Source organism: Sapajus apella, unplaced genomic scaffold (assembly GCF_009761245.1).
Source record: "Sapajus apella isolate SASKATOON/1434 unplaced genomic scaffold, GSC_monkey_1.0 scaffold50, whole genome shotgun sequence".
NCBI classification, from domain to species: domain Eukaryota; kingdom Metazoa; phylum Chordata; class Mammalia; order Primates; family Cebidae; genus Sapajus; species Sapajus apella.
In genome coordinates, this window is record NW_022436990.1 from 9,599,278 (window position 1) to 9,626,272 (window position 26,995).

Sequence of the window (26,995 nt, forward strand, 5' to 3'; positions counted from 1 at the left end):
GTTACAGCAAAGGTAATTCAAAATTTTATGTACACAATAGAATAACAACTCCCAAGATGTATTTTAAGAAACATCAGTTATATGAGATATTAACAGATATTAATGGGAAAATGAGAAATAAGAGTACACAAAAATGTAAAGTAACTAAGACTTCTCAGGGCTTTAAACTTGCAAATGTGAAATGTGCTATCTCAGACCTGACGGAACATCCACATTATCTCAGAAGATTGTTAAAAAATACAAATTCCTGGACTTTACCCTATAAACTCTCATTTAGTAGGTCTAGGTTGAGGCCCAAGAATGCATCCTATGAACAAGTGTTAGATGATTCTGAAACTGCCAGTAAAGACACTGCTTTGGAGAACCACCAGGATTTGACTATGAGTGATTTTCTTTTTTACACAGACTCTCATAATAGTTTCCTAATGCACATACTTAAGGGACTAATATGGTAGATTTAATATTACTTTTGACAACCTAGAAAAGGAAAGTTCCATAAAGGCCATCTTTATAAACTCTGAATGAACAGGAATCTGGAGTATACTTTTATTTTACTCCAAAGTTTATCTCAGAAAAACATAGCTACTTTTTCCAAATACAGTAAGCAGTCTAAATATTCCAAACTTATCTGCTTCTTCAATTCTATGTAAAAAGGTGTATCTTTCACAGATTTTAAAAAAATGGCCATGACAACATCTGTCCTGGGAGCAGGACCAATGTGGCAAAATTATCCACGGTTGAAGACAGATGTGTTGAATCAATGGCAAAGTCTTAGGAAAAAAAGTTTTGAATAAGTGAGATGTGGAGTTTGCAATGAATTTTCTCTAGGGCTAAGTAACAACATTTTCATCCTAGTGACCTTTAACATTTGTTTGCCATGAAGTTCGTTGGCAAAATCAATTATCTGTCTCCTTTTACTAGTATTTTAAAATATACTATATTTTACCCTGATAAATTTTCTGATTTGGGGAGGCAAACATTAAGATTTGAAGCAGTCACAGATACAAACTCAAGCAAAAATGAAATTTGGCGACACAAAAAAACTGTCACAGTACTTTCACAACAAAATTTTGCTCTTCCAAAAACAATATATAGCTCCAAAGAGACACACATAGATCCACTTACAAATACAGCGCGCACACAACCACTCTGGGAACAGCCAGTTACTACACATTGCGCACCAACTAAATAGAGCAAATCATCTGAATTATTTCAGCACAAATAATACTTGCCCTCCCTTTCTCATTAACATTCTCTCAAAGGATGGCTTTCTAAAAAGAAAAAAATAAACTCATAAGAATGTTGAAATTCCAAGATAAAATAACAACAGTCAAATATACAACTGACATTTAAAAAAAATTGAGTTTAAAAAAGACTAAACATAGGGCTTTTTCTTAGTAAAATATAAGCAAGCTTCTTTTTGTTTTAAAGGTACCTGCAAAATGTGACTTCCCAAATGTGCTTCAAATACTTCAATGGCTAGTGCACTGGGGCTTCTCCTTCGCTGTGCACCTATAACTTAAAAGAAAAAGAAAGAAAGAAAGAAAGAAAGAAAACAGAACAATTAAGTTGGAGCTGTGATTCATACCTTCAGCTTAGTTTCTTTTGAATGGCATCACTGGCTATTTAGTATAACAATGAGATCTGACCCACCACCCAGTATTAATTTCAGTTCTGAGTTGCCTAAGCATAGGCATGGCCTAGGTTGAATTTTTAACCTAGAAGAATATAGACTTCTAGAAACATCAAAAAAACCACATCCACACTTTAAAATTTTTCCTTCTGGATTGTTTTCCCTATAATGGAATAAAAACATACGAATGCTCAGGTTCCTTTAAAATAAATTAGTACACTGTTTTTCTTAAAATTAAGTTTTTTTTTAAGCATCTGCATACTGCCTTATCTCCCCCCAACCCCACTCCACAGAAAACTAAACTTCTTTTATGTTCTAGGCTAGAAAAAAGCAAACAGGAAACTTTTTGTATTTTCTAATGTAATAACTTCATCACAATTTAATCAGCACAACATATGGGTTAAGACATTCTCATTACTGATCATTTGTACTAGTGTTAAGCATCCTGAGATGGCTGGACTTCAGGTTTACTGCATATTCATGTGTAACTATTCCTATAGGACTGACAAGAAGCCCAGACAGATCCTTGGCCAGCATGTGCCTCACGAGGTCAGTGACTGTTTCTTATCTGGAGCTCCTGGACACTCCTGTTCTCTCACTAAGAGTCAATCCTTCTCTTCCAGGAACGCTTCACATGCTTTTGCCTGCAGGTAACTACCCTACAAGGAGTCCTCATAATCCTTAACAAAAGTGGATTTAATGCATAATATCTGTGGAATCCAGGATTGAGCATCATCTCTTTATGATTTTTTTTAATTTTTTTTTTTTATGTGGGGTTCCAATTTGTTTTAAATCTGTTCTTCTGGCTATTTTTTCTTTTTCTTCCTTTTAATTTAATGAGTTTGATTGAGCAATGAACGATTCACAAATCAAGTAGCACCCTGAATCACAGCAGATTCAGAGAGACTCCAGGGATGCGTCATGGTCAAAACAAATTTACAGACAAAAAAGGGAAGTGATGTACAGAAATCAGAAGTCAGGACATCATAAAAATTCATTTGCTTTATACTGATTTATGAAATAAAATATTCAGATGCTTTCTATATTTCTAACAATTCCCCACATCTTCCTGCTTTTCTTGAAAATTTTATTGAAAACCTCTACTCTCTCAAGCCCAGGTACTACTAATTGAAAATAAAATCAAAATCCCCTACTTTCTAACTTCTAGAAACACTTTCAGCTAGTCAACAAGAAAATCTGAGTGAAACGCTGCTGGGATAATTCTGTCGCATTTCAGTTACTAAGTTGGTCAGTTAAATCCATAGCTTAGTAGCGATTATAACATAAACACACTTGTGATTATTGTGCTATGCAAAGTAGGGAGTTTGCCCCTGCAATTGTTAGTTTGTGTCTGCAATGTCTGCAAGGCACTGTGAAAATGTGTGTGTGTTAAGTATCATTATTACTGACAAGAGAAAAATAACAGAGGCATTTTTTTCAATGGGAAAATTTATAAAATATAATTGAAGAGTGATTATTATCAAAAGAATATTCCAGCTGGTAGGGATCTTAGAGATCTGTACTCCAGCCTCCTCATTTGCTTCAGAAGCAAAACACACAACTAAAAATCTTAAAACAGAAAAATCAGTTTACTCTGCTGAGATTAATCTTTATTATAAATATAGACAGAGTTTTTACAGTTTAAATATTCAGATATACTTAAGACCACACTACTGTGTGTGTATGTGGGTGTGCACATTTCTGATTAATTTCCTATTCTAACATGCACATTACTCCCTTCAAAACTCCTTTGGCATTTTTGATAATGCAGCTGTCTTGCTGAATACTGTTTTCAGTTTCTAGAGTGTTAATTGCACATTATGGTAGCTTGGTGTGAATGATCCCACATGAATAAAATCTGCAGCCTTTTTTTTGTGTGTGTGAGATTATGGGGGTGGGTGGCTTTTGCGAGGGAGAAGGGGGGAGCTGAGAAACTTCTCAAGTGTCCACTCTGTTTTTGAGGCAGTAATTAGGATTCAGAAAGCTCCTTATTAATAGTTCATAATTTGGTGGCGTGTGGGGGGCAACTTCAGGGCCTCCTATGACGAAGTTCAAAATAAACTACTGCACTTCACCAAAAATAAAAATAAAAAAGAAAATAAAAGACTAACTTTAGATAACGTAAACCATTCTACAAAGAGCTGGATTGCGAGGGGGCCAAGGGAGTAATAGCCACTAGATTATAAGGGACCCTAAAACATCACAGATAAGTTTACTTACTTAAGAGTCCCAAGATGCAAGCTCCAGTAACAATGTAAAGCTGCTCAAATGCCTTCTGGGAGCATAGAGGTTATCGTCTTTAGTGGAGTATGTGGGGGTTTATTCAAGTCTGGCTACTGATGGCCTTTCTTTTCCTTCTGTTTCTCTACTCCATGAGTTCTAACTGTATAGTTATTCTTTGTTCTCCAAACCCCCTAGAAATCTGAGTATGCACCCCCATACACACTAGCATAATATACAAGTATCTTGCAAGTAGTTTCATGCTATTCTATTCAATGGCATTTTTACGGCACTGGAACTTCTCTTGATTTATATGTTTTGCACTTATGCAGGTGATGTGGGCTGTAATGACAGTTCCTAATTTTACAACCAACATAAATATGTTAAACAGGAGCCCATTATGCCCCTGGTAGGAGCCCGGGTTTAACTGGAGCATTAATGCTAACTGAATAGATGTTAAATATGTACTTCTTATCTTGCGCTTATCCTATCGCATCTGGCATTTTGAGAACTGAGACAATAATCTGACAACTAAAGAATACTGCAAACACAGGTATTTTGTTTCTCCATGTTAATCTCATTATGTTTATAGAGTATCATTAATGATCTTAAAAAAAAAAAAAAAAAAACCTAAAGGAGCATTTCCTTAACAGGGTCTGTCATCCTCAGAAAAGTAATACATTGTTTATGAAGCTCTCTCAGATTTCTATATTTTAGAAATTGACAGTTTCTAAAACCATCTGGTTGCCCAGACATACTGTACAATTATTATGGTGGAATGGGCCACTGTTTCATCTGATCTACTGACATATTTCATTTGCTTGTTTGTTCAATCAAAAGACTATTTCCTGAAATTTATAGAACACTAACAAAATTAACATTTATACACACACACACACACACACACACACACACACACACACACACACGGGGCATTGCCAAATCAATGGAATGTGCAACCACTTGTCTGTGAAGATTACATTACCAGCTCACTGAGAGTGAGACGTAAGAGCTGTAGGAGTTGAACAGCTTATACAAACTAGTTTAAGAAAGAAAGCCCAAGCCATAGGAATTCAACTTCAAATTCAAATTCAATTCAACCTTACTGCCTACTTGATGTTGAAAATTTCTAGCTACTATAAGGTAACTACTGTTATAAAACCTAACAGTCGAAAAGAAAATTTTATGACATTTAAAATAAAACTAGGCCCAGTATATAATTATCGACAAACATCATAATGCTGCCATTTCAAGTTGTGCTAGGGTTAAAAATAAAACACCTAGAGTTTTAAGAGACTTTAAATGGAAGACAAATATATAGAGAGGGGTTTAGTAATTTTTTTAAAAAAATGAACTAGGAAAATTCTGACTGTCTCAGATATCCAAAATGATCCAATGAATCACTAGGACTGTGCACTTGGCCTTTCTGACATTAAAAAGGAGAGGATACACAGGGGAAACACAGTCTGAAACATGCATCTGAAAATTTAGTTTTGCCCCTCCGCAATGTCGGCAGGAGTGTTATAATCTGGACTCTTCAGCATAACCTCACACGGTGGTCTATGAGAATTAATTCAGTACAGTGAAAGGCAACCCTTCCTTGAGGAGTACACGAGGCCCTCCCAGTCATATTCCTAACCAGTGTTCCTCACCTCCAGGGAGGCACTCATGTGAGGAGGGCTGAGGATTAGCACTCAGTGGGAGTTTGACCTATTCAGCCGAAAGGTCAGCTTGCCATGGAAGAACCCATTACAAAACAGAAGCAGGACAGCTCGGTGGACACACATAATGAAAGGGGAAAAGTCATGAGCCCTATTTGCCTTGTGCCCTGCGCTGCCCTTTCCCTTCACAAGCCCAGCTCCTCACCAGCATCGTTCACAATGGGAAGGTGAACCACAGGCAGAGAGCCAGAGAGAGGGGGTTGCTATTGGAGGAATCACTTGAAGAAGGCAGTCTGAAGTAAAGAGGAGCGTAACACTGTGAGGCAGGGTTTCCAAGGGATTGTTTTATTAGGCTAATGCAGTCATTGGTGGATAAGAAAGATCATTTCAGAGACACTTTCTTATCCTCCCCCATAAGGTGGTGAGCAGTACAGCATCATGGGCAAACGTAGTCTTCAAGTTCGACAGGTAGTTGCCAGGAACACCTGGCACAAAGCTAGACTTTATGCCCAGTCACCCATGATAGCTGCCCTCTGAACCCTCCATCCAACAGGCAAGGATCTGTTCCCAAGTGGTTCCTGGGGAAGGGAGCACTCAATGGCGTGCTTAATGGAATCCCCAGACATTTACTCCCTGGGCTTTGGCTAAGCAAAGTCAGGGGCTGAGAAAGAATGGAATATAGAAAGCTTAATGAGTCTTTCCATGGTTATAGAAGAAAAGGAAAGGGATTTCCCTTGAAGAATCTCAATTAGCCTTCCTCACTGTAGGGCCAAAGAAGCCGAGGAGGGTTTTCCCAGGAGCCCCAGAAGTTCATGAGGTATATATTAATGTGTGTATCTGTTTCCCGATCAAAATTAAAATATCTCAGTTTGCATGTAATATAGGCTAAGTCTTTATTCTGAAACCAGCCCTCACCACTCTGCCTTCTATGAGGTCTATGTTCACAAAATGTATTCCTTCAACACGAAACTCCTCAGTATTTGTGCATGCCTTAGACACCAGGAGATTTTCCGGTTTGGGGAAAGAGACCAAAATAGCACTGGGCACCAGCTTAACCCATAGAGCAACATGGCAACTGAAACTTTGTTGTTGAAAGCAGTGTATGTGCTTTGCAATGCACTGTATATATAAATGAAAACAATAACAGTGATTTTTCAGTGTACTTTTATCATGATTAGTTTCTACTATTAAAATATAGGATAACTGAAGAATGTGGAAGAGAAATAGGGACAAGCATTGCTAATCAGGCACGTGATTAATCACCTATCTGGTAACAAATAAATATAAGAAAAAAACTCATGTATTTAGGAGTAGTGTACTTTGGGTTTATTTTTAAATTAATATTTAGGGGATTTTTAAAAACAACAACAAAAAAACCCTATCTTCATAATTCATATCTCAGAACCTACTAACATGTTATACCACCAATTTAGACAAAGAAGAATATTTAATTCAATGATGCAATTGAAACTTAAAGAAGTCTTATGATGATCCAAAATTTTTTGATGCAGTGCATATTTAAATGTGTTTCACAATTTCAGTATGGGTTGGCTGCATTAGGGAAAAGGAAGGCTGTGCAAGTTTCAATACTTACAAATGAACTGCTTTTGATAAAAAGAAACCATGTCTGTTTTCCTTAAAGAAGTATATTCGTATTGCTTCAACTATTAAGAACTAAGAGGAAAACATACAATGTTCAATTTATCTGTTTAGTCGAGGGAGTGTTTACTATGCACTTCTCATCTTCTTGAGAATTAAATAGTATTCATATGATTTTTGAAAACGTTTACCATTTTCTGCACCAAAATGGCATAGTCCTCTAAATGTGAAATAGCAACCAAATATCACTGTAGTAAGTCTTGAAAATGTTTTTGTATATTTGGTTGGCAACACATTACAGGGACTTCTTAGTACAAAGTTTCCATTTTAAAGATTCACTTTGCCCACCCACCTTTCTTTTCCATTGAGGGAAATGAGAATTCCTAGGCAGCTATCTCTGCTTCCGTAGCTGGGAAAGGGGGAAACGGCCTTTCTCCAACAATCTGGTAGTTACTATAGGAACCACTGTATGTCTCTCACATGGGCTACATATGGGGTGATTAACATTCTTCATGAGAGAACTCACCCTTCCCCTTGACAATGAAATCCTTAAGGCAGTGGGTTAAGCTGCTGTTTGGAGTGACAGCACTTGAGGGAATGAGGTCAATGTTTGACAGTCAACATCTCAGAGGAGAGAACCTCAGGAAAATGCAGGCATGATCCACAGCCTGGGCTGAGGCATGGGGAGTGGGGTACATGAGGGAAATCCTCAGGAGATGCAAAGTGTCCTGAGGAGGGGACTGGCCTCATAGAAGAGGACATGCCTAGTGTCCCTGAGACTCCAAAAGTGCTGTTACTAATTTTAAAAAATGGTAGTTATTACTCAATCATTGCAATTTTACTTGCTTAATTATTTCAGAAGAACAATGACTATAAAGGAGAGAGTACTGTTTTTATTTTTTGGGCTTTAGTCCTTTACAACTTAAAAGACATCCAAGGCTTTCCTAAGTATTTATTGGGTTCAATCACTTGATGTTACAGGGATTGTTTCTGAATATAAAGCTTAAAGTGAACTATTTAATAACCTTTACACAGTGAAAGGAATAAGAATTTCCTTTTTCTTTACAAAATAAAAGATAAAAAGAAAAGATCATCCCCAAAATCAATTCCCATTTTAGAGTCCCAGCGGAGATATGGCGTATGCTGGGTTGTACCAGCCCACACCCTACACTCAATTTGGGGAGTGAGACAGTTATAAAATGAGTTCAGAATAAAGAATATAGACTAGAAGGATCTTTGAGGACTAGAGAGTCTTGATTTTTAGTCTAAGATGAAATGAACAAGAAAACAGAAACTAATTTCTTCTGGCATCAGGACTATGGAGGCAAATATATATGGAGCCTCAGGCCGAGGCAGGCACTCCACTGGGGACTCAGGATGTCAAGCTAACAAGGATCCAGTCGACTGGGTGAGGCGGGCCTTTGTGTCAGATGAGGCCAGTGGGCCACACAGAGTGGGCAGCACACCTGTCTAGGCTCCAAGCCTCTGAACATGTTCCTGATGGAAGAAGGTGCTCTGCTTTCTGAATACAATCTACAGGTTCTAGTTTTGAGCTGCTTCTGTTGTTTAAATTCTTCTTCCAATGACCACTTTCCTCTACAAAACACCCACTACATGTATTTCTGGCAGGGATACCATGTGTCTTCATGAATTAAGCCCACCGTTCACAGAAAGACACCATGAGCTCTCTGATAACAGCTCTCAAAGGGAAGGACAAAGAGAACATATCAAATTTAAGATGTGAATATAGCACTAACTTTGCAAAGTTTAATACCTGACTTTTCATTGGTAGAAATTACCTTCCCTACAAATACACTAAAATTTTTTTGAGCAGCTAAATATTTAATTAGGGTTACATTTCGTATGCTCCCTCGGGGGGAAAGGAATGATTACACTTTCATTTGCAAACTGTCTTAAAAGCCTTTCTGATGAGTGCTGCTTTGCTGCTGTCACCTCCTCTGACCTCAGCAGCAAGCGAACAGTTATGGCACGATTCCACCCAGTAAGAAGGAGGTGGAGATTACCACTGAATGAGTGCAGTGTCAGTTGTACTTGCTGATAAAAGGAACACATCCACATCTGGTATCTTAATTTTTTATTTTTCAGTCTGATCCCAAAGCTTCGTGTTATGACATTTGTAACATCTGCTACAGATACTGAGGTAAGTCAGGCACAACCTTATTACTTCCAGTCTAATGCTCCATTCATCCTCTAGGCTTTCCTAGGCCACTGATACGACAGGGAACTAACGCTGGTTTTGCAGGAAATAGCTTGTGTTTCTGCGGGAGAAAGAACAAAAGGTCTCTTGCCTTCTCCCTCTTCTCTGTCCTGTTCCTCCATTCATACATTCAGTCATTCCCCCCTCTCCCTCTCTCTTTAGCTTTTGGGCCACATCAATGCTTGGCATCATGCTCAGTAGCTTGCTTCCTGCCAAAAGAACAGTCAACATAAATAGTTCTGTGAAGCAGTGGGGTATTAGCCCAAGGGACACAAGACTCTGCTTATAACAGCACCTGCTATTGAAAAGTCACTCTGATCAACTCCCAAAGCTCAACAATCTCAAGCTACGGAATGACATTTATTCATCCAAAATTTAGTGAAACCTTATAATAGGGAAGATATTAACCCCATTGACCAAGGTGCTAGGGATAGAAGCAAGGCTCCTATTTCCATTTCTGGATACATTGGCAGAAGAAAGCTAAAAGTATCCAAGTGAAGTATTTGTTGAGCCTCTATCTGTGATGGACACTGTGTCAGGGAATATAAAAATAAAAAGGCACCTACGAACCTTCCAGATGATCAGAGTCTAGTGGGACACTGATATATAAGCAAATGAGTAAAATGCAATCAAAGTACAACTCTTAACTGAGCATGGAGGCAGGGAGAGGTGAAGTCAGGGAAGGCTTTAGAATAAGGTACTGCCAGAACTGGAGTATGCAATGAAGTTACATGAACAGTGAACTATCATGGCCAGGACCCTCAGGTCTACTGATCAGACATGAAGGCAAGGGTAAAAGCATGTTAACATAGCTACACATGCATGTTCCAGGTGCACCATCCTGCCCATGCCAACCTGCTTTCTCTTAAGCTGTGACAACAATGAACTGTCACACTCTTAGAAACTTGAGGTGCTGGGACCCCACTCCACAGTGACTTCTTGCGGCTCAATACTGCAGCATAACTGTCACATAATTACCACCCAGTAGACAGACCAATGTCCATTCGGCGCTGTCTGAAAACCCCAACTTTTCAATCCTCTCTCCCCCTTCACCTCAACACCACTGCTTAGATGAAAACCCTGACGTCCACACCTGCATCACAGCAACTGGCTTGGCACCATGCCTGGCATCTGAATTACCAACCAGACTGTTGTATCACCTCCATGCTCTGAAGGGCATGTCTGTGATTCAAGTCACTTACTGTAGGAGATTTGATTCATTTCTAGGACGTGCTTGTCTTCCCCACTGGGCAAAGGAGCTCAATGGGAGGGGTCAGATTTTGGGGAGACAGCTGTGCACAGAGGAAAGGACTGGGGTTCTGGAGTCAGGCAGACCATGTTCTAAATTCTCCTTTTTCTCTAATTAGCTGGGTGGTCTTAGACAAATTAGGTTCCATGGACCTCAATTTCTCATTCTGTCAAAAGGGTTAATGCCTCTTACAGCAGTTGTGAGGACATGTGACATGTCCCACCCTGATTTAATTATCCTCCTAGAGCTTATTTGCATAGTGTTGTCTCTCCCACTGGCTTGTTACCTTCCCAAGCCAGAGGAATAATTTAGTGCTTTGCCGAAGCCCTAGCATTTAGAATTGGGCCCAGAACACAGAAGGCACACAACAAATACTTGTGAATGGGCGAACACTCTAGAGCACAGTGCCCAGCCCACGGGGGCGCTCAGCACATGTCAGCTCTCGTCTTTTTGTTGTGAAAAGCAGAGGCTGGGCCAAAGATGACTTTTCTCAATAACTATCTTTATCCCAATTTTAATGGGACTATTAGGATTTTTTTCCCCTGTATGTTGTCACCAGCGTCTGCCTGTCCTACATTGTGATATCAAATCTACAGTGTCACCATACACCCTGCAAGCCAACTGCAATCAGGGCCTCAAACCAGTGCAAACATTTCACACACACTTGGGCAAAGAGCCAGCAATTCAGAGTGTCAGCAACTGCCCACTGAATTTTCTTTTGAAGGATTCACTCATGCCCTATTCCAGCAGTAATTGGCATTCGTTTTAAGATGCTGAATGCCTCAGACATAACTTGATGAGATAAATGTACATAGCCGCCACCACTGCAAACTGAAATCGGCTCTTACAGCCCCACTATCTTCCCTCAAATTTCACATAAACAAAAGCCCACACAATTTTCAATGGTCACTGGGCAGAAGCTAGGTTTTACTTATATTAGCGGATCAAGGTCTGCAGCACCATTGGTGTCTGCCTTTTGGATAGCTACAGAGGCTACGATTTAGGGAAAGTTAGAAAATAAATAAGATGAGCACAATTTGGAGGGTGCAGAATAGTAAACAGGCTTATAAGACCGTCAGACCTAGAGTCAAGAATATATCTAAGCAATACTTTTATGTTTATCACCACCATATAATGAATTAAGGAGAAAACACTTGAGGACTTATTATTTAGACTGAAGGCTAAGTTCAAGCCCTTCTCTACTAGAGGTTCTTAATATGTTTCTTTCTTTGAATAACAGAGCTGTTTAAGCAAACCCTCTTCATAAGGCAACATTCAAACACAAAATTTCACATATACAATTACAAAAATTCCAGAGAGCTTCTGAAATACAGCCACAGACCCCAAGTCAAGAACTCCTGCTTTAGACAAGAGCCAAGCACCCACAGATGCCCTGTGTCATCCGTGGGACTGAACAACTGATTCACTGAGTGAATGAGTAAGTAATCAAATGAATACTCAAATGAATGAATGCAAGGAGATCCAGTCAAGAGAGAATGCACAACTAAGTGAGATACTTGTATTCTGTGAGGAGACTGTGGGACTGAAAGCAGCAGCCAGTTAGTTGGTTTATTCACAAAAACTGCCTTGTGGAATTATATACTGCTCCTCCCCTTCTAAATGCAGACAGAGGGAGGAAAGGAGAAAGAGATAATGAAGGTTTGCAAATGAAGTGGGTACAACTGTGCAATCAATCAACATTTTCTGAAAAAGAATCTGCATCACTTGCCAAAAATTTGAACTGAATAACTGAACCAGAATTCTGATGAGAACGGACTTTGCCACTAGCCAGTCATTTTCATTTGTTTTCCAGCTGTCTTGCTTCTCTTTTCCTGGAAGCCACCAGTCTCTTCAGCATGGTGAGTTCAGGCAGTGGGAACTTATTTAACCACAGTTCAATGTATACTACTTGCTATTTTAATAAAACTTTACTGAGTGCTTACTCAGTGCCAGCCACTGTTGGTTGAAAAGGAGATAATTCAGTTATTCATCTAAATACTCACTGAGGGCCTACTAAGTGCCAGACCATGGGCCACCAAAGAGTGAACAAAAGAGACAGACAAATGCGCCTGCCTGGTGCTGGCATTCTAGTGGGGAGCCAGACAGCAACAATAGCAGCAACACATGTACTTCTCCACATGAGCAGCCATGTAAAGGAACATTTTTAAAAGGGGATGGAAAAGAAGGGACAGAGATTTCTGTATTCCATGGAACATCAGGGAAAGCCTCTCCAAGGATACAATATTGGATTAGAGACACGAATAAAGACAAGGAGGGACGTGACGTCCAGGTGAAGGGAAGAGAAACTATAAAGACCCTGAGATGCGAGAAACTTCTCAGGTTCAGGAAATGACAGGGAATCAGTACCCTCAAGGAACATAGATACTCAGGAGAAATACAAACTGTAAAAACGTTAACAGTTTATCTGGAAGCCTCCAGGAAAAGCGGCATCTAACTCTAGTGAAGAAAAAGAGAGTATCTGAGCTAGACATGACCATTAGTTTTCCAGGCAAACAAGCCAAGGGTTGGTGGGGATGAGGGGAGCATTCAGGAAGAGAGAAGAACACACACAATGGTACGAACTGCTGAGCCAGACATGGGAGATTCATGTATGGGGAAGACATGCCGGCCCCTTCACAAAGGGCCCCATCAACACTGCAAAGGAGTTCACAGTTCACACACAGCATTCGGCATCCATTTGAAAAGTTAGGGCCCAGCGGGACATAAGCACATGTGTGTGTTTTATCACTTGAGGTGTGGTGCAGAAGGTCGAACTGTGGAAGAAAGCTGAAAACGTGGCTATTGCATGGTCTAGCCAATAAATGATGAGGAGTTGACACTAGTAACTAAGTTATTAAGACTGTAGCGAGGGGGTCCATTCTAAAGGTATTTAGGAGGTAGGTTTGAGGCAGCTTTGTGATTAATTCCTAAGGGAAAAAGCAAGAGTGCAGTATGAATTCCAAGGATCTGAGTTAGCACACAGCATAATGGTTTCTTTCTTCCCTGTGACAGAGACAGTGAGGAAGGGAAGAAGGCTTAAGGAGAAGATGGGAAGTTGAAGCAAGATATCTTTAGGACAAGCCCACTGGGATGCCTAATGGGTCTGGGGCGCAGAATTGAGTTCTTGGTAGAGGTGAGGATTTGGCTGTAAGTCATTAGCACACAAGTGGGATTAGAAGCCATGGGAGGACAAAATGGGAGATGGGCTGGGGGCCCAGCCTGGGGAACATCTGCATTTATAAAGAGGCATAAGGGGGGAACCAGCAAGAGCCTGAGCAAGGAGAGCCAGAGGGTAGAGAGCAGATCCAGAGGCACCGGTGTCTGGAGAGACTCATGGACTCTTGTCAAATGTCATGGGAGAGCCATGAAGATCTTGGCAGGGGCGCTGCAGTCAGTTGAGCTGCAGATGAGAGGTCAACCATTCCAAAAATTTACAAGGGAAAGAAAGGAGAGTAAGGGATTACTCTCCTTTGAAAAGAGAGTAATGGAAACATACCCAAGGTTAAGGGATTTTTTTAAAAAAGTGACTTTGAATGTTGATGTCCTGAGAAGTAGTAGCAAGCAAAAGCCATTAGACAGAGATGAAAAACTCTTTTAAAATCCTGCAAACTTACTAGAGTTTAGGTAAAGCTGAGAAATAAGCCACACACTATTTTTTTTTTCAATATTTCACTATAACTTGAATCTACAAACTTAACGTACGACGGTGTGGTGCCCAGAACCACAATAGGGATCTCAGCCTCCAGTTCTTCCAGATGATGGTTAAACAACGTAATGATCTATAGTCTACACTCAGAACTCAACTCTGATAGGAAAGCTGCCTGCATATATCTAAATCCAAGCCATCATTGTTCCTCCAAAACCTCTGTCTCTTCTCGCCCACTGTTAACGAGTCTCCATTCTGCTAGTCCTGCAGGCTGTATCAGAGCCGTCTCACCTTGGCTTTCTCCACAATGTGAATAGGAAATTCTTGCCAAGGATTCCAGTCTCCACCACTAGAGTGACTTTCCTACCAGGTTCATGAAGACATGAAACTTCATATATAGAGATTCACAAAGATACCAATATGCTGCAAAAGTGCACGACCCCACTTTGGGATGATGCTGCTTTGAGGCTTCCTCCTCACTTCATGCTACCCATATTATCCACCACTTCACTCAACAGTAAAAAACGTTCTCTCCTGGTCCAATTGGCTCCAAATTTTCTGTCTTTGTATTTCTTGCCATGGCAAAAGTTCTCCAAATGTCATAAACAGAGAAGTCGCTTGGAATTGCTATTGGAGTCTCTGCAACTCCTGGATCACAAAAGCAGTAAGTATTTCTTCCTTGCAGCCAAGATCTGTCAAATACCCTCAGGCAAGTATTGAAAGTGATTATTAATATACACAGGTGTGAACTAAAAGAATATTAAATAATCAAAGAAAACTAAAATGTATTACTTAATAAATTTTGATCATGCCAATGAAGAAAAACCCAAGACTCCTATATATGGCAGAGAAAAAGGCCTTGGTACCCAATAAATATATATATATATATATTTTTACAGAAGCCATTGCCTTATCTTCACTGAGGTTAAACTTTCTATGTGAAAAGAAATAGAGATTTCTATGTTAAAAGAGATAGAGAAAAAAGAAAAGAGATAGGAAGTGAAAAAGAGATATTTTTCTCAAATTTCAAAAATGTTGTTTATACAAATTTCATCCCCAGTACTCAGAAGAAAACTAAATGCTCAGCTTGCGCCCCTTAGCTCTCCTCTTGTTTTCGTTCCTCCCCGAGACAGCCTGCTTTGACGCTTTCAGATTCTGATAAGGCCTATAGAGTCGCTTTCATTTTCTTGGATTAACTCACTTTTATTCACTTGCATCATTGCTGCTAACTCATTTGCTTCAAATTTTTACCCAAAGTTGAGAAGAAGTAAGCTCTACATATTGTTGCAAGTTTATTGCCCTCTTATATCAGTTTTCATTTTTTAGGAAGGATTTCTTTCATTGTTAGTATCAACATATGTCTAGCTCTGTCCTCTACAATATCCATCAAAAGATCTTGAAGTTTTTATTCATCTTTGTGTCCAAGTATTCAGGAACACTTAAAAAGATGGGAAGACAGCTTTAGTTCAGTATGAAATGCACAACTGTTGGGAGTCAGAACGTTTATCTCTAAATAGCCCTGGCAGCCACTAGTTGGTGAAGTTGGGTAAGACATCTGACATTCTGACCTTAGTTTCCTCATCTGTACAGTGAGATAATAATACCTAGTCCAAAGAGTTGTGGCAAGGGTTAAATGTGTGGCAGTTTTCTACCATACACCTAGCAAAGAGGGAGGAAACAATACATTTTAATTCAATTTGAATTTTTAATCTGTAGTGAAACAAAAATAAGTGCTGACAAGATGCTTTTGATGAGGAAGATGAAAGAAAGTCACCAAAGTGGTATATATGACTTTTCTGTCACTTCCTAGGTTGTGCCACCTTGGGCCAGTTAGAAAAATCTCAGAGAAATATGCTTACCAGAAAAGTGAACATATCACTACCTACTTTAGCATGCTGTTTAAGAATTAAATGAGATAGTGTATGTAAACTTGGCATATATCCTATATGCCTAGGACAATATACAACCCATAAAGGGTATTCACTAAACATCAGCTCCTTTCCCCTTTCTCAAAGACGTATATTCTGGGAATCATTTGGAATTTTTTTTTTAAACTGCAGATTTTTTTAAGTATGTTAAGTTCTGGGATACAGGTGCAGAACGTGCAGGCTAGTTACATGGGTATATACACGTCATGGCGATTTGCAGCACCCATCAACCAGTCTTCTATATTAGGCATTTCTCCTAATGCTATCCGTCCCCTATGCCCCACTCCAGTCCCCGACAGCTCCTGGTGTGTGATGTTTCCCTCCCTGTGTCCATGTGTTCTCATTGTTCAACTCCCACTTACGTGTGAGAACATGCATCAACCGTAGATTTTATAGAGTAAATCACATGTCATGTCCTTGTTCAAAATTGAAATAACAGAAACATTTATTAGAGATGAAATATCTTGGCATATATCAAAATCCTCAAGATGATAGCGTAATATTGATCCTAGATTATGGATTTCGAGTGTAATAGTCTTTTGTGAGAGTACACAAAAAGAGGTGGTATGGCATAATTGCTTTCTTATACTTATGTGTACATACATGTATATGCATGTGTGCATGTGTCTTCAGACACATTTTTAAATCTTCAACTTATATTCAACTTCTAAAAAAATATACATGGTAGGTATTGGGAAGCTTGGTTAAATTATGAATGCCTAATGCAGAGACACATATACCCAAGCCCTCCTACTACAAAAATGGTAGCAGCCTAAAGGTTACCTTCCTTTTTTTTTCCCCCAAGGAGGATACACAGTAGAAGAAACCAAATAGACTACAGCATTTTGCCTCTCTGTTCCCCAGTCCTCATTGGTCACGTCATGTTTGTTGTCAGCCCCATCTGGGCAGCAGGTGTGGGGCTGCACGGCTGTGAGTATTTGATTATTGACTAGTGAATATTTCCAAAGGGCACAACAGACTGCTGACTGGACCTCAGTTATAACACAAGGCCATCTTCCCTGTTTACACATGTAAGAGCTAAAAATAAAGAAAAACTGATTTTGAATTTTTTAAAACTACATTTTGACCGGAGGCTTTTAACAAAGCCTCCATATATATCAGTCAGTGAGCTTGGCAAGCTTATATAGAGTCTATTAAAGGGGGAATAAGGTTCATGAATTTCAAGCTTGGAGGGCTCTAATTACCTCCTGCTCAAACTTTAACTACAAAACTCAGATAAATTGCTGCACTAAAACCATAGAAGATCCTCCACCTGATTTGTGCCAGTGCATCTAAAGCTCAGTGAGGCTGATCCCAGTGAGGTTTTTCAAATCAGTCCTAAGGGAAAGTGTTCTGGACCTGTCTCTAATGAGTATGTACGGATTACTTGGATGTTTTGGTAAAGCTACCCAGTAAATTAGTCAATCTGAAATTTTATTAGCCACAAAGCATTACGGCAGTCACAAAGCATATAGGCTAAGAATACTGGGGGAATTAAAGTCATTTTGAGTATCTATTAGTCAGGTATCACGAATCTGTTTCAGGCCGGGGCTAGTAGTGGTAACACATTAAATTAATTGGCTAATAGTGATAGCTGTCTCTTCAGTGCATTTGTTCTTAGAGGTGTGGTCCCTTCATGAACCAATTTATGTACACCCAGAGGGGGGTCTTATTTTTTATTCTAGTTTAATATATGATTTTGATTCAAAAGCAAAAAGAACAGGTAGGGAGGCAGTCTGTATGTATAAATCATGGTGTGAAACAGCTAAACCTGAACGCGCATACTGTCAGCCTAAAAGCTGAAATTTGGCAAATGTGGAAGGCAGAGAATGCAGAAAACAAACACCACTCTTAAATATTCCAAACATCCATATTTTATCAAAGATGCACCAAGAATAAATGTGGATTTCCCTCTGCCTGGTCTTATACTCTCCGTGGCTATTTATCTAGTTACAAACTTTTATAGATGTGAAATATTTTAAGAAGTCCTTTAGAAATGGCCCGAGGTAATTTCAAACTTAACAGACCCTGTCCCACCAGAGCTCATTACAGTGAATTTTATAACAAAGTACCCTCTACTTAATTTTCAGAGCCTAGCCAAGCGTATGAGAAATGCAGCTGCATTAAGTGCAATTAATGGTACAATAAAAGCAGTGGAGGGCTGTTTAACACCCAAGAACCAGCAGTAAACACTGGCGTCACGCTCTCCAGCAGTCAGTGATGTGCCAAAGGACGTGGAGTGTGAGATTTCTGTACCAAAGTGGGAAACGCCTTTCTTCTGCTAGAGAAGAATTTCCTGTCCTTCAACAATTCCACCCAGAGACTGTACAAAAGGATATAAAGGTACTCCCTCCAGTTATGCCACTAGCATCCCCGTTCCCTTTGAGCAGGGATTCAACAGAGGAAGCTCATATTCCCATCAGGACAGGAAAAGGACAAATTCCAACAACAAGGAGTTTAATAGCAAGTGACTCATAATGTACAAAATGATTTGGTTCCCTAACTAAGTGGACTGTCAAATGACAAAAAAGGAACAGAGTAGACAGAATAGTTTTCAAACAAACAAACCAACCCCACAAAAAGTGGATGAGCAGAAATAGTTATAGTGATACTGCAAATCTCTTTAATGATGAAAAATCACTTCTTAGGGTTTGAATATGAGAGATATCCAGAAATCAGCAAAAACCTCACTGGTTAATCATAATCATGGTTGTTTGAAAACTGGTCCATCAGCTAGTTAATTTATCAAATAAAATATGTGGTCAACCACGTCTGGAAAGATGATTACACATATTCAGCTTTCATAAGCAATTGAAATAATTCCATCGTGGAAAGAATGTGATCATAATATCTCTTAGTAGCCTGGTTTGAATTCAGGACCTTACCCTACTATTTCCATTTCTGGATGAAACTTTTTTTAACAACATAAATAGGCTTCGAAGTATATTAAAGTTGTATTTTTAACCATAAAACCCCTACCAACACATTCAAGTATAGAGAATTGATCCTAATTATAACATTATAGACATGCTTGGCCTGAATAAAGAAAAGCCATAGTTAATCCCCACATCTCATTTTACTAAAAACATGCTTCTGACCTCCTTCCTCAACAGCATTCTCCCATGAGTTTGGGTCCTCCAGTTTCTGATGGATGCCCACTCATGGTTGGAAGGGCTCATGGGCAATGAGAGAACCCTGGCAAGGGCACAAGTGAAAACTCAGACGGGAAATGGCAGGAGGCAGCCGGGACCTAACTCCAAACGGAGGCATTTTAGTGACACCAAACTAAGTCCCTATCCCTCAACAAAACTCTAACCCTGAACACCTCCTCCAGAAACAGGAAGCATGCCACATCCCTAATGACAAATAAATAAACTATTACAAACCATGTAAGATGAAGCTTCTGTGTATGACTACACAGACATGAAGGGGAACTCCAGGCCTTGGCATGGCTCTTGGGCTCTAGGAATGGCTGGAAACACTGGAACTACTATGTGAACAAAAGAGCTTTTGCGGTAAAATTCAGCTGCATTCTACCGAGAAGGTCTTAAAAAAACAGATGAAACTGGACACGTTTTCAAAAAATAAACAATCTTGTTCTGGACAACTCACTCTATTTCTGAATGGTCTAAAAGATGGTTAAAAATAAGTCACTTGTACTAATGGTCTCCAAATGAGCAGTTCCATGACTGGCCCTTTCTTCAGAAGGCTTGCTAAGTCAACATTACTGTTCAGTAATATCAAGAATGTTCCCTACCTACATAGGGTTTAAAGACATTTAACCATGTGCAATCTTCAATTGACAAATTACCTATGCTTAAGAACGTTCCACCCTCCCTGCCTCCTCACCCTCATTTTTGCTGGTGCTGAGGAGTCCCCATGGTGGGAAGGAAGATTGTGGCTGGATGACAAGAAAAGCTCGGGTTCTAGAATCAGGCAGATAGAGATGTCAATCACGGTTTTGCTATTTACCAACTATGGGATATTAGGCAAGTTACTGAGTCTTGCTGAGCCTTGATTTCCTCCTCTCTAAAATGCTTGTTCATAGGGTTGTTAGGTGAATCAAGGATACAACATTGTGAATAAACCCCACACACTCCTGCGTTGATGTCCAATCCTCTCTCCCGCTATAGGAAAAGAACTCTTGAGAAACAGGGACCTTCCTGGAAGACAGGCTCCTCCTGACTCACTTTCTGGTGCTTTCACTTACAGAGTCGGCCCTCCACACTGGCTGGTCCTGCATTTGTGGATCCAACCAATCACAGATGGAAAATACTTGGGAAAAAAAAAAAAAAGGATGGTTGTATCGCTGCTAAACATGTACAGACTTTTCCTTGTCATTGTTCCCTGAACAATACAACTATTTACATGTAATTCATATTGCATTGGGTGTTATAAGTAATCTGGAGATGATTTAAAGTATATAGGAGGATGTACATAAGTTATATGCAAATATTACACCATTTAATATCAAGAACTTGAGCATCCAAGGATTTTGGTATCTGCGGGGAGATTCTGGAACCAATTTCATGGGTGCCAAGGAAGAACTATACTATTCTCTTGGCTCCGACTACTGGTCATCCACAACTCAGTTTATATAAATCCTGTCATCCCAGCCTCATTACGCAGTCTCACCTATGCAGCCCCCCGGCAATAAATAGTTGGAAAGCATTTTAGTCTGCTTCAAGCTCTTATACCATATTCCATACTATTCTAGCACCCATGTTATATCTTGTTCATAATTTTCTTGTGTGTGGGCCCACATTTTAATTTGTGATGGCTATTCTTATTTACAACCCACAGTGCCAATGGATATTTGTGAGTGGTCTTTCTAAAAACATTTAATAAATCTTGTGAGTTCTTTTTCTTACCTTTTGATACAGTGTCTGATATTATACAAATAACCCCATTAGAAATTTGTCTGACTTAGCAAACATACTTGTTTAGAAAGTGAATCTTCTGAGTAGGTAAAAAGATTGTTAATAATTCACAACAGCAGCATGAATTGATTCCACCAGTTTGCTTTTCTCTTAATCCCTAGAGGAACTGAGCTGTACTAAGAGAATTGAAATTTTGATAATGTGGAGGAAAACTGCATTTTTGAGCATGGAACTCTTTCAAGGTAAAGGTTATTTTACCTCCCTTACCCTAGTGGCAGACTTAGGATGGTGGACACGGAGTAACCTTAGGATAACTGGGTACTTATGGCCTGGAGGAAATATATTGGCAGGTATAAGGAGGCATCAGCAACACTGATGGAAGGGTATTTGGGACAAGACTGACCTATTTTGAAATGTTTCCCAGCTTCCCACCATGCTAGAGCCCGGATGAGGTAACGGCATTTCTTCCTGCCTCAGGACCATAAGGCATCCTGTTCCCAGGAACTGCAATATATGAAAGGATGCTCGATTTTATCACTGGGTTCCATGATGGGTATACAGGCTTTATGGACTAACTTAGGAACCCAAGCTCTGTTTACACTGTTTTCCCCATGGCTTTATAAACTGAAAGCTAAACATTTGTGTTTATAAAACTTACTAATACATCCTAATTTTCTTGAAGGCAAAGATCACAGTTGAAATTATCCTAATTTGGAATCAACATTATCTTTTTTTTTTTTTTTTTTTTTTGAGACGGGTCTTATTGTGTCGCCCAGGCCAGAGTGCAGTGGCAGAATCAAAGCTCACTGCAGCCTCAACCTGCTGGGTTCAAACAATCCTCCTATCTCACCTCCTAAGCAGCTGGGACTATAGGCATGTGACACCATGCCTGGCTAATTTGTCTTTTTTTTTTGTAGCGACTGGGGTCCCACTATATTGCCCAAGCTGGTCTGGAACTTGAGCTCAAAACAATTCTCTCACTTCAGCCTCCCAAAGTCCTGAGATTACAGGCACGAGCCACTGCACCACCCAGCCTGAATCAATATTTCTATATATCCCATAGTCTTTCCATAGATATTTGATGATGATAATGATGAATTTCAGGCTACAGAGTGGCTAGTGAAGAATGAAATGAAATTCCAAAAACCAGTATCATTTGAGATACTTTTAAGTAAGTACTTAGCGGAGATGTGAAAAATAAGGGAGAAAAATCTGTGGTCTCAGCAGAGGGCAACTTGTCTCTCAAACTGTACATTTATCCTTTGGCTAGTTATACCAGCTCCTGTGCCCCAGGTAGTCATCAGAGATTAATTCCGTATCCTTCCACCTGGCTAACCTGGATTTTGTGAACACAAGAAAAGGAAGTTAGCTTCAAGAATATCAATCTACTTCCTTCCATGAGCTATAAATGTACTCTAAAGTAAAAGGTACACATAAAGCTCTCTTGAGCTAATATACCTCTTAGCTTTCAGTGGAATTGACTTTATTTTCCTGTCAACTACAATTTTCACTGAAGACTCCTGACTTCTTAATGGCATAATAAAGTTTTGTCTAGGATTATAATAAAAAGCTTCCATAATATCCATGACCTGAACACTCTACTTTTATTTTTAAATTGCATCTGAAAATCAGTACAAATGGCAATTTGATGTTTGTGCCCTTGAAACAAGATATTCATCCCCTTGCCTCTCTCATTTGGTTCATATTTTAGGGCAAGTTTTATTATGGAAAAGCTAAGTTTAGAAGAGAGGTTTGCACAGGTTCAAGGGAAGTTTATGTGTATTTTATTTTAATGTGTTTTACTTTGAGAGTAAATTATTCCTGTGTTCCTTTTGGAAAAATGGAAATATTCTGGAACACACTCCTTTGCCACATTCATCCGTGTTAACAATTTCCTTAACCACCTGACCAAGGAGGAAGGAATGAAAAGGAGGTGGTACATGGGAGCTTGCAAGCAATTTCCTTCTACTCCCTTCACTGGTGACCCTTGCCCTTCACTATTCTTGCACTTGCCCTTTCCAGTAGCATATCCAGGAAGAGTGGGAGGCAGGGTGACATTTGACTCCACAGAGCCAGACACACCAACAGCATGAAGCCTGTGACTTCCTTCTCTCCTTCATTACATCACGGCATTAACTGTGAAATGGTCTGGTCTTACAGCAAGGTCTAGGCGAGTGGGAGAGAGTTGCCTACTGACTTATAAAAGGCATGTGAGGAAACTATACGCAATTAAATTTTTTCAGTGATAAAGGGAGATATAAACTGACCAAGCTGCTTTATTATTTGATTCAAATGCTAAATTTCAACCCTAATATACTGCATTTTATGAACAAGTAATAAGAATTAAAAACGAAGGTACAGAATGGCATTCCATAAGCCTGAGGTTCATTTACACAGTACATATTGATTACCTACTATGACCAGAGAGACTCCATTGGTGTTAAGAAGATGACTAGGAATAGAAAGAGATGTGGCTCCTGTCTTCATGGAGATTACAGCCTTTTGGATTGGGATTACAGCAAATGAAATCCAACTAGAAACCCAGCACTGATTACAGCACAGCTGCTATCATCTATGCTGAAAATGTCAAAATACAGATGTCACTGGGTTGAAAGAGAAATTTTTCTCACATTGAAATAACTGGTTGCAAATACAATGTATTTTATAAGAATACAGATAATCTTTACACATGAAACTAATTTGTCATTTTTATATCTTGTCTTCGAATCCCTGGTTGCGTAAATATGTTATCTATCCAAAAGAAACCAAGTTTGTTGTTCTATCCTCTCTCCTTTGCAAAGAAATCATCATTTTGTTGGACAGGTAATGTGCCCATTGCTGGGAATGAATAATAATCAATTTTAAGTCACTTATGCTAATTTCATCCTCCCACATTTGTATCACTCTAAGTATGGGCATATGACCCAGTTCTGCCTAACAACACATAAAGGGAACTCTCCCGTGCAGATTCCATGAAACACTTCACACTTCTCCACATTTCCTTCAAAGCTGTTGGATAAGGACCTGACACTTGGTGCTACCAAAAATATTTGCATGAGACGACAAGTTTTGAGTGGAAATGGCACTGAGGACACCAGAGCAGACCTGGGTCCCAGCTGACCTTGCTGAGCTGCTACACTGCCTAGGACTGCCTACCTACAAACTTCTACATGGATAATTCCATCACGGTATTGCTTATACAACTGTATGTTGCATATTGTTATTTACAGCCAAATACATTTTAACTGATATACCGGGTAGATTTTGTTTTTAAAACATGAATGATACTCTTGCATAGCAAATATCAAAATGTCCTCCTAATTATTGGAACATTTTAAATATTTAAGGAACTGACTCAGAAGAATGTTCCAGAAGCATTCCAGGTTTAAGATATCCCTTGTCATGAATGCCTATATTAACTTACTTGAGCCTAACACTGGAGGAACATGGAATGGTAGGGGGCCAGGCAGAAAAGACAGTGATGGTGATATATGTATAGAAATCATACAGGGAAAAAGGACTGAATGGAAAGGAATTGGCGATAGTAGCACAGGTGGCACTTCAATATTAACTACATTTCTGGAAATAGCAATGAGAATCTCTACAATTCACCCAGATTAACAGAAAACAGTTACTGTGTAAAGTTGGGGACGAAGAGAAAAAAAGAAAGCAGGAGGGAGTTAAAGTGCCCACAAAACAAACCCTGACTCATTTCAATAGAGTTTCAAATAAGCCCCAGTTTGACAAAAACCTAAAGTTGCTAAATCACCCCACAAAACACATCCTAGGGATGTGTGGATTCAATTACTGAGCAAGAGACCACCAGCAGCAAAGATGTTATTTGTGGAATTTCAATGCAAAGCAAATGTACAGATGTTGGCATAAAAGCTGAACTGTCTGAAATGGAATTGAAGATAGAAATCCAGGGAGAAGATTAGAAGAGATAAAGAATTAAATATGCAATAAAAGAGACATTACATGCATGGCATTGAGCTTGGACAGCCAATGCCTTGTGACACTCAGATACTAGTAATAACGACATACATGGGCTAAAAAAAAATGGGCGACAGTAGTGAATAAACAAATACTATATTAAAATCACTATCTCTGTGGGCAGGCAGTAAAAATCATATCATTCTCATTGAAAAATAATTCATTAAACTGCACCCCAGCAGGATATAAAGAACAACACACGGCATACAAAGATATTGAGCAGCAGGGGGCAATAAACTTTATAAAAACTATTAAAGCATGTGCCAAAGCAAGATAATACAAGGAGGAAACAATGGAAATGTCAGCTCAATTTATAAAATAATCATATTAATACATAAGCGCAAACACTATGAAAAACATAAATGCTTATCAAGTTAAAATTCACACTCTGCAAAACCACCCTTGAGATGTTAAAGCTGACCTGCTGCAGAGCAGAGAAATAAAAGCCAGCAGGTTGCCATGCGGAAAGGCTGGGCCAGAGGAGCTTCACACCAGGTAACCTATCCAAATGGCATAATTGTTTGCAGGTATCTGAGGCATTGCTCCAGGAACAGATGCAAAGGTGAACTGAAAACAGGGCTGTACACATTCTATAACCACTGATGTACGAGCACACTTACAGCTTTACACAGGTAGCTTTGCCTCTAACACCCTTGTCACCCATATTCCTGGGCAGTTCAATAAGCAATTCTATTTGAAGAACCATTCCTGGGTAATTCACAACTTATGATCACCTCAAAACACAGAGTGCTTCCACAAGCCCTTTCTCCAAACAAACTGTTTTCCTTCTGTCCTAGAACCTTTTCGGTTCTCCATGAATTTCCCTCCCTTAGAAATAATTTCTTTGAGATTTGTTAGACCGAATACTTCTGTAAGGCCACATGGAGGACACTAAAAGTGGGGAAAAGGGTTAGGGATTAGACCAAGGAAGAGAGGAAACAGGAAAACCTTGTCTCCCAGGGCATCATGACGAGGTACAGAATGGCGTACAAGACAGTAACGAAACAGAAATGACGACTGAAATTTTAAAAAGGACTTCAAAGATAAACTATACTTAAGAGAACTTTACTTGGAATGATTCTGAAGTGGCCGAAATTAAACTAATGACAAGTGCTTTCAATGAACCCTTCTAATCTCTTCAAAATTATTTCTTAGCGTTTATGAACCTAACTGTGCTACACGGAATCTTCCTCAAACCAACAAGACGCAGAGCAACATAGACAGAACCCAAGACAAGAAGCTTCAGACATGAGTATAGCCAATCAACACCTGCCAGGTGACAGCCTAAAAGTATAGGTATCACTGAATTTCCTAATCAAGCACACATTCACCCAATAAGCCTGTGAGGAACCAGCCCTTCCCATTTATAGCAAGATCCCCTGACTCTGCCATCCCCACTCCTCTCCCCCACCCCTTTCCTTCTTTCTCTGCGTAATTTATAAGGACAGTAGTCCATAGCATGACAAATGGCCTACCCAGGTTTGTTTTAAAAATTTTCCATAAAGTCATATCCAGGACTTTAAACTTTCTGTTTCTGTTCTTCTTACAGAACAAAAAAGACATAACACTAGGCAAATTTTGTTTTAAAATTCCTGCTGAGTTAAGACTTTAGATTTCAGGCTGGAAATAATTTTTATGACCAAGTTATAAACACCTGAAACTCAGCAGGTGCCACTAAAATGTATAGTTTTGAGATGGCATGTGGCTTCCCTAATTTCAGAAGTTGATGTAGTTGAAGATAATTTGTTTCTAAAACTGTCAAACTATAAAAGCCACTACATTCCCTTTCAGTAGCTTATAAAGATTAATTGGAAGTAACACATTCATGCCATTTACAGGTCAAAGAAAGTGTTCCCTGTTCAAGTAGAGTTTGGCACAGCTCAACTATGTATTACATACTACACATGAAAAATGAGATGAAAACCACCAAGAAATAAAATATCTTGGAACGTCTGTGTGTTTCTTTCT

The 26,995-nt window shown here is 39.3% G+C and overlaps 1 protein-coding gene across 4 annotated transcripts in view; it reads right to left on the minus strand.

Moving 5' to 3' along the window:
- NPAS3 (neuronal PAS domain protein 3) overlaps window positions 1-26,995 on the minus strand; it is an 848,226-nt gene that overhangs the window by 436,228 nt on the left and 385,003 nt on the right. For 3 of the 4 annotated variants that reach the window (XM_032242688.1, XM_032242685.1, XM_032242684.1), the window contains one exon: window positions 1,436-1,518. In XM_032242688.1, the coding sequence (XP_032098579.1) occupies window positions 1,436-1,518 (83 nt within the window). The remainder of the gene's footprint in view (window positions 1-1,435; window positions 1,519-26,995) is intronic. The other variant, XM_032242687.1, reaches the window with a different exon arrangement.